Source organism: Saccoglossus kowalevskii, chromosome 20 (genome assembly GCF_978046115.1).
Source record: "Saccoglossus kowalevskii chromosome 20, keSacKowa6.1, whole genome shotgun sequence".
NCBI classification, from domain to species: Eukaryota; Metazoa; Hemichordata; class Enteropneusta; family Harrimaniidae; genus Saccoglossus; species Saccoglossus kowalevskii.
Genome location: NC_140660.1, coordinates 11563520 through 11573139, shown reverse-complemented (window position 1 = coordinate 11573139; position 9620 = coordinate 11563520). Strand labels below are relative to the sequence as shown.

The 9620-nt window shown below is 37.6% G+C and overlaps 1 protein-coding gene across 1 annotated transcript in view; it reads right to left on the bottom strand.

Annotated features, from left to right (window-relative positions):
* Positions 1-3923: 3923 nt before the first annotated feature.
* The window catches only part of LOC100375115 (tetratricopeptide repeat protein 21B-like), a 79092-nt gene continuing 73395 nt past the window's right edge, over positions 3924-9620 (bottom strand). Inside the window, exons 30-31 of the mRNA XM_085494607.1 lie at positions 7594-7714; positions 3924-6223 (exon numbers count right to left, since the gene is read on the bottom strand). Coding sequence (XP_085350733.1) covers positions 6078-6223; positions 7594-7714 — 267 coding nt within the window. The 3' untranslated portion in view covers positions 3924-6077. The remainder of the gene's footprint in view (positions 6224-7593; positions 7715-9620) is intronic.

The window sequence follows — 9620 nt, the reverse complement described above, 5'->3', positions numbered from 1 at the left end:
CTGTTTTTTTCCCTTTTCTGTTATTTCTGTCCATGATTGGATAGAAAACAAAAACAAACTACAAAAACTCCAAGATTTTTTTGACTTCATTAAAAAATAAAATCGTTTTTGTAGGATGGAAACTTTTTGAGGTCAAAATCCCCCCACCCCCAAACTAAAGGAAATAAGTTTTTTATCCGACATTGATCATTTGACGTCGTCCCTAAGGTCAATTACACAAACAATAAAAAATGAACAATGTACAATATACACAGACATATTTAAAAACATTGTAGAACATAACAAATGATATTCATAATAAAATTGTCACTTGAGCATAGTAGTTTTTCAAATTAATAATTGTCTTGTTTTTTGTAATCTCAGAATGCTCTCATGATAAAGTGGAATTGTATCAAAGAACCTTGAACGTGCAACCTGATTAAAATCTTATGTATTGAACGGCGTGTATTTTATTTTGTATATTTATTGTAATTTTACTATTTTTTTTTAATAATAGATCCAAATAAAATAAAACGTGCACTGATGTCCTGAGCTTTGTGAAACTTTTTTTTCTGCGATTGCTATTATTTACTTGTTTTAAACACGGTTACTAAAAAAGCAGTAGTTTTTTAGTAACCGTGTTCTAAAGCTGTCGTGATGTACATGTGACAGCATGCCGTCGATCAATCTCTCAGGCTGAGTTCTGTTTCTACGAATATATAATTTCGGTGATCTAACCGCAAGGAACTCGGGGAAGGAGAATAGCCGTCGTCGTCACGTCCGCAGTTGACCCTTGACCGGACTCGTGCGTGTGACAATCCCTGGTGCCAGTTTGAAAATTGTTGAGTAAAGTAAGTAGAAAAAAACAATGAGCGACAATAAAGACCGCCACCTCGACTATGTGGGACAGGTAATGGGAGAGGAGGTGACGACATTCCATCAATTTTACTAGTATATCTAATACTCGGCTTATATTATGAATTTATTTTCGGAAATTTTATTTTATTTTATTTTTGACGAGTTATAATTATTTATTTGCCTAAACTAATATTCTGGCATTAGTTTTATTGGAAGGGGTGGGTGTAGACTTGCATAGAGTCTCTCCTTCTTGTTTTTGTTTTTTTGGTGTGTGTCTATTTGAGTGTATAAATGGCAGCCATGTTACCGCGGAAGCATGCTTTCGCCGTTTATGCACTCACATAACGATTTACCTCCCCTGTAAATAAAGCAGCGATTTGTCAATTTTACGGGTAGATCTTTTAACGGGTAACAAAACAAACTCTGCTTTACAATGTGTGATTTTTATTGACTGGTAAACAATTTATCTGAAATGATTACGCGTTTTATCACAATCCCTCCACACTGTGGCATTATGGAGGCCCCGAGGTACGAATAATTGGCTGATTGTCAGGATACATAACCACGCCATGTAACCACGCAACGGTCTGCTAGACAAGCGCCCCCACGCGTCAGACTTCATAGGTTTTTGAGCATTTCTTCACCATCAGTCTCAGGCAATAGTTTACCGCAGGATGGCGCATGGTCCTTGTTACCGCATGATATTTTTTGAGGTGCCACGCCAAAATTGCAAGAATTGTTCCCGACAAAAAGTTGGTGCACTTTTCTGTACATCTTTGTATATGGGTATCCCACAATGCCCAGGTACAATCGCCTGAGCAATATTCGGAGATCTGGTTCTCTCACATCTCACACATCACTGCAGGTTTCTTCATGCCTGTGAAGGGGGGGGGGTAGCTGGTATAAGTTACAGGAAAGAAAAAAGGCATTTTACCTTTTTACAGGAAATAAAATGACATGTTCAAATTTTCAGTAAAAAATAGGTTTTTACACTTTACAGATAAAGCAAATTGCTAATTAAATTTTACATTTCTATAATATATTTTATAATTTGTGTTTAAGAATCAAAATTGGACTCGGAGATTGTGCACGAGAAGCAGCATTCAGCGTGAAAAATGCTTTATACGCTTACAAAAAATAAGATCTTTGTACAAATTACAGACGAATAAAATAGCTGATCACATTTTACACCTTGTCCATGTCTACGAATTTCCGTTTTTTATTTACTTAAATTACATTATTACGAAAATACAAGCAATTGATTACAGCTAACGAAAATACCCCTTGCCGACCCTCTGTGAACTTTCCCCTCTGTCAGGAAATTATTTAGAAAATGTTTCCAGCCCAAATATGCATCATAAAAATATAGGATTAGAATACCATAAACACCACCACAATATATCAACTTACATTATCTACAATATGTTAAAGGGTGGCAGTCGTTGTGCCGCGTCCTGTTCGATATGGGATTCATAGCGACGTATACAACGCGTGTAAAATACATTGTTTATTTACATGAAATTCAAACACGCGCTGCGCGACGACTAACACACTTTAAAGTACGGATAAACAACCCTGACAATATATCAACTATATTTGCTGCATATACAAGACAGCATTATATTGGAGCCTTGTGGCTTGAGTCAGCGAAAACGGCTGTGTATCCACGTACAGCTCCAATAGACCTTCAGAGTTGAGCTCTGATAGAATAGACCATTTTCCGTACACTGCGAGAATCACGCATTATGCGTGAAATCGAACGTAAAAACAGGACAAACAAAGGTCATAGCGTCGTAGTCGCGTCAAACATCGCGTGGGATTCGACAAACGCGAAAGTATTTCGGGGACAATTCCATGCTTAATAATGTGCTGTCCACATTTGGTGATAGGCAATTTCGATTAAGTGAGGGTATTCGGAAGCAATATTCCTCTGTCGAAGATCGGCCGGTCAATGTAAGCTGCGAAATTCTAGTTCAAAATCAAATCGTTCGATTTTTGCGGCAGACGTTCGACGCGCGTCTTTCATGCATCTCGCGAGATCTCGCAATTTTTCGGAAAATCACCTATTGGGCCCGACATGGCTCTGACTATGTAAACACAAATGAGGCCAAAATCACGCCCTCAGTCATCAATTTCATTTATAGCGGAGGCAACATCTTTTGTAATTTCTGGCTCGACGAAGCTGTATGTGCCCCAATATCTATTTGGCAGAATTGGGCCCGACATGGCTCTGACTATGTAAACACAAATGAGGCCAAAATCACGCCCTCAGTTATCAATTTCATTTATAGCAGAGGCAACATCTTTTATAATTTCTGGCTCAACGAAGCTGTATGCGCCCCAATATCTATTTGGCAGAATTGGGCCCGACATGGCTCTGACTATGTAAACACAAATGAGGCCAAAATCATGCCCTCAGTCATCAATTTCATTTATAGCGGAGGAAACATCTTTTGCAATTTCTTGCTCGACGAAGCTGTATGCGCCCTAATATACATTTGGCAGAGTAAAAAAATACTGCATTAGATTGATAGCTAAAAGGAAACAGAAAAATGGCGTATAAAATTACGAGTCAAAAACTTTAAAAGAATGACTGAATAGATCAATGGAAATTTAAGAAACTATTAAAGACACCAAAGATAAAAATCATAGAAGCAGTCACAGTATGGCAACGTGTTTCTTCTGGAAAAGGTTAATTTGTATGGCAATAACTTTTGTGAATAGGCAGTAAGACATTTAGCATATTTTAGCTGTTCTGATTCCTGTTTAACACCAGTACATTGTCCAGAATCGTTTCTCATCCTTCTCTGCTACACAGGATAATACTATACATCATCCCATGAAAATAAACACCAATACAAGCACTGCAGCAAATTCGTTTTCAGCCATGTTGTTTCCGTAATTAAGAACACTTTTCATGGCAGATACCCGCTCTTGTTCAGCCCGACCGTGTAAACACATTAGAGATAATCTGTTAATTGGGGGGAGGAGCAGTTTTTTGGCTTCGATAGAATGTTGTTGTGTAAACGTAGCAATTATCCAATGGGGCTTAGTAGTAATCAAAGAAATGACAACGATCAAATCTCTTTCATTTTGAAATAGATTTAATATCACAATGCATATTTAATATTAAAATATGTACAAGCACAAAATATTCATAGACAGTGAAGAAAATAACAGTAAATATCAAATTGTTTGACAATATTTTAAAAATATTTACAAATTGGAAGTATCTCTCAAAATGCATGTATTGCATACAGTTAGCCAAGATCAATTTATGAGTATGATCGAAGTCAATGGGAAGCTACTTTACAAGATTGTTTCTGATTGGCTATCCAATCTTAACACACAACAATCAGACCAATCAGAGAGCAGCTTTGTAAACATTTTTTTTCAATGTATCAAATTCTGCCCTGTATTTATGCTTAAAGCGGGAGGGTCGTCACCTGCGCACGCGTGCGAATTGAGTCCCAAGCGACGATAACACACGGTAAAAATGCAAAGGCTCATGGGTAGACGCTTGTTTGTAAACAATGACACACTATGGTTATCTGACACATGCGCAGGTGACGACTCCCCCCGCTTTAAACTTAACTACAGTTTCATGAAAGTCTTTGCAAATTGTTGATACTTTGTGAATGAATTGTGTATAATTGGTATGCAAGGGCATGTGTGAAAACAAACTGTGACCAAATTATTAAGATAAATGTAAAACATGTCCCATTAAATTATAAGATTGTTGTCACTGCTGTTAAATTGCTATTTTATGCATTATTTAAAGACAAAACAAAAAAACAATTGACAGTTTATTTTAAAATCTCACATACTGATGACCAATACTAAAATGATTACCGGTACTCATAGACTGATGATTTCACTTCTATATATGCGCGAATGTTACTATTTGACTGGAGACCTTACTGACCATCATCACCATGGAACGCATGTGTAAACAATTGTATACTTTCATATGGAACCCACATCGAACGCCAGCTCTAAACGTTTTCACAACCTGACTTTCTCTACCAAATTATTCAGCACTTGTTTGTTATATATCTTCAATATTTCTAGAATTTTCAGTTTTCACTCAAAAAATTTGACTAGTTTGTCCTAATTCTCTGAAATGAAAGTGCAGACTATAAACAAGATTATTTTATGAATTTGTGATGAAAAGAGGGAACTGGTGATGAGAAGGTTAAGATAAAGAAGTCGCAAAATTGTTCTTGCAAACTCTAAAATCCTCTTATTTTGTATATGTCTAGATAGCAAAGTTTTAGTCATTTTTATTATCATGAGAATACCGTAAAGTATGCACAAAGGCAGTACACGATGATCCCACGTATAGCGAAAATCAATGCAATCCTGTACTGCCTGAGTACATACTTTGCGGTATTCTCATGTTAACCTTAAAATTAATATCTTAAGAGCTTAAAATGACAACAACAAAATATTTTGTGACGTGCGAACATTCGCAATCATGGACAGAATCCAATAGACCATTTTCCGTTCACTGCGAGAATCACGCGTTATGCGTGAAATCGAACGTAAAAACAGGACAAACAAAGGTCATAGCGTCGTAGTGGCGTCAAACATCGCGTGGGATTCGACAAACGCGAAAGTATTTTGGGGACATTTCCATGCTTAATAATGTGCTGTTCACATTTGATGATAGACAATTTCAATTAAGTAAGGGTATTCGGAAGCAATATTCCTCTGTCGAAGATCGGCCGGTCAATGTAAGCTACGAAATAAAGAAATTTTAGTTCAAAATCAAATCGTTTGATTTTTGCGGCAGACGTTCGACGCGCGTCTTTCATGCATCTCGCGAGATCTCGCAATTGTACGGAAAATCACCTATTCGGTCACATGCTATAGTGCTTCAGCATCCAATGTAAACAAAGTGTTTGAATATAACATCAATAATCCGGAATTTGTTTACTCTAAATAATGGAATATTCAAAAGAATGCAAACACGATGTGAGCAAATACAAAAAAAAAAAACAGCTTTTCACAGAAAATTAAATTCTTTTAGTTCCTTTGCCAGATATATAAAAATAATTCTTTATATACGACCTACAATTTATTGAAAACAACAATCTGTATTCTCACTGATTTGTATGTTAAACAAATGACAAATATTTTTAATTTTTACAGATTTACCCTTCAATGAAAAATTTAAATGAAATTAAATCCAAGCATTAAAATTGCTACAACTGTCAACATCATATCTTTTTTTTCATTCAGACTCTTAGGAGACTTCTTGCTTTATCAAGTATATCTTTTCTCATTTTGGGATAGTTTGGATGTCCGGCAAGCACTCTATGGCTCACATCAATAGCATCTACGTATCGCTTAGCTTTCAAATAATTGAATGCCAACTTGTAACCTGCAAACAAGAAATGACATTACAAATGTATTATTATTTCTGTACTTCTTACCATGGAATAATTCACATCATAACACATCAATCGTTAATACTGTACTGTAAATGGTCAAGACAGGATCACATGTTTTCGACTAAATTACCATAGTAGTGCCAGGGAAATTACTAGTTCCCTAGGAAGACGAGTACATCAACTAGTGCCCAGGGATGACGTCACTCGTCACCTGATCATGTGATTTCCAATATGTCGTCTGCTAGTTTGGTCGCTGATATCGATGGTCCGTCTCGAAAGACTGGACGATTTAGCTTTAGTTCAGAAGAACTTGACACACTAGTAGGAAATAAAGAACTGAAGACGGAGGACGCAATCAGGTTTTCTATAAGCGTCTTTACATCGTTTTGTGAAGAAATCGGGACACCGCTAGCAGACGTCGAGAAGAAGACGGCAGACGATCTATGCACCTTCCTAGTATGAACGTGTAATGTGTTATAAAACACATATTGCATGGCCTAATTCGGGCACTAGTATATATATATATTTTCCCCTCTGGGTTGTGGGGTATAATACTATTTAATATGTAATTATTAATATTTGCTTAATATTGACCCCAGTGTTGTTGGCTTCAGTTGGACCTCTGACGCAAGTGTATTAGACTCTGTTTGACCTTTGACCTAAGTGTTATTTGACCCAGTTTGACTTTTGACCCAAGTGTGTTTGATTCAGTTTGACCCTTGACCCAAGTGTGTTTGGCTCAGTTTGATCTTTGACCCAAGTTTGTTTGACCTTTGTCCCAAGTGTATTTGGCTCAGCTTGACCTTTGGCTGAAGTGTGGCTGGCTCAGATCGACCATTGACCTGAGTGCATTTGACTCAATTGAACCTTTGACCTAGGCTTATTTGACTCAGTTCGACTTTGATTTGACTCAGCTTGACTCAAGTATATCTGATTCCGTTTTGCCTGGGACCAAAGTGTATTGAACTCAGTTTGACCTTTGTCCAAATGTATTTGACTGAGTTTGATTTTTGACCCAATTTGACCTAAGTGTATTTGACTCAGTTTGGCCTGGAACCAAAGTGTATTGAACTCAATTTAAGCAACGACCCGATTGAACAAAAATTGTGTAGTGATCTAAAAATGATATTTTCAGGACAAATTTGTTCTGATCAGTTTTAATTGATGGAAGGAATCCCAACACAACAGTAACCTTTATTGATTCCAAGGTTGATATGTTTTGCAAATTTTTTTGATGTAAATAATCTCCAGATTTTATATATTAATAAGACAACAAAAACGAAAAAAACTCAGTTTCCAAGTGATAGCACACTGGGAACTAATAAATTGGGGGAAACTGAGACAAGACAAAAATCCTTACCAATAGTTGGACTTGACTGGTTTCCATATTTCCATGCTTTCTCATAATTCATTGCTGCGTCTCTGTATGACTGCTCCTTCTCCATTATAAAACCCATATATTCATAGGCTTTGCAACAAGACTGTAAAATAAAGGTATATAATGTAGTAACATTCTCTCAATGGCATGATTCCACACATATTATTCATAGATAAGTTAAGGAGTTAACATTCATATACTGTAGAATGCTTTATTTTCGCTTGGAATTAATTTTTGCTGAAGGAGTGGTTCTGTGAAAATAAAATCCAGCGAATATACCTGTTTTCCTATAATTTATGATGAGCTGCTGCCATGCTATTGGTTAGAATGCTTTTTTGAGATGAGCTGCTGTCACGCTATTGGTCAGAAGGTTTTTTTGAAATGAGCTGCTGCCATGCTATTGGTCAGAATGTATTTTTGAGATGAGCTGCTGTCATGCTATTGGTAAGAATGCTTTTTTGAGATGAGCTGCTGCCACGCTATTGGTCAGAATGCTTTTTTTAAATGAGCTGCTGCAATGCTATTGGTCAAAATGCTTTTTTGAGATGAACTGCTGCCATGCTATTAGTAAGAAGTTATTTTTGAGATGAGCTGCTGTCATGCTATTGGTTAGAATGCTTTTTTGTGATGAGCTGCTGTCATGCTATTGGTCAGAATGCTTTTTGAGATGAGCTGCTGCCACGCTATTGGTCAGAATGCTTTTTTTAAATGAGCTGCTGCAATGCTATTGGTCAAAATGCTTTTATGAGATGAGCTGCTGCCATGCTATTGGTCAGAATGCATTTTTGAGATGAGCTGCTGCCATGCTATTGGTCAGAATGCTTTTTGAGATGAGCTGCTGCCATGCTATTGGTAAGAATGCTTTTTTGAGATGAGCTGCTACCATGCTATTGGTAAGAATGCTTTTATGAGATGAGCTGCTGCCATGCTATTGGTCAGAATGCTTTTATGAGATGAGCTGCTGCCATGCTATTGGTCAGAATGCATTTTTGAGATGAGCTGCTGCCATGCTATTGGTAAGAATGCATTTTTGAGATGAGTTGCTGCCATGCTATTGGTAAGAATGCTTTTTTGAGATGAGCTGCTGCCATGCTATTGGTCAGAATGCATTTTTGAGATGAGCTGCTGCCATGCTATTGGTAAGAATGCATTTTTGAGATGAGTTGCTGCCATGCTATTGGTCAGAATGCTTTTTGAGATGAGCTGCTGCCATGCTATTTGTCAGAATGCTTTTTTGAGATGAGCTGCTGCCACGCTATTGGTTAGAATGCTTTTTATGAGATGAGCTGCTGCCATGCTATTGGTCAGAATGCTTTTATGAGATGAGCTGCTGCCATGCTATTGGTCAGAATGCATTTTTGAGATGAGCTGCTGCCATGCTATTGGTAAGAATGCTTTTTTGAGATGAGCTGCTGCCATGCTATTGGTAAGAATGCTTTTTTGAGATGAGCTGCTGCCATGCTATTGGTCAGAATGCATTTCTGAGATGAGCTGCTGCCACGCTATTGGTCAGAATGTATTTCTGAGATGAGCTGCTGCCACGCTATTGGTCAGAATGCATTTTTGAGATGAGCTGCTGCCATGCTATTGGTCAGAATGCTATTTTGAGATGAGCTGCTGCCACGCTATTGGTCAGAATGCATTTTTGAGATGAGCTGCTGCCATGCTATTGGTAAGAATGCTTTTTTGAGATGAGCTGCTGCCACGCTATTGGTCAGAATGCTTTTTTGAGATGAGCTGCTGCCATGCTATTTGTCCGAATGCATTTCTGAGATGAGCTGCTGGCATACTATTGGTTAGAATGCTTTTTTGAGATGAGCTGCTGCCATGCTATTGGTCAGAATGCATTTTTGAGATGAGCTGCTGCCATGCTATTGGTTAAAATGCATTTTTGAGATGAGCTGCTGCCATGCTATTGGTTAGAATGCTTTTATGAGATGAGCTGCTGCCATGCTATTGGTCAAAATGCTTTTTTGAGATGAGCTGCTGCCACGCTATTGGTCAGAATG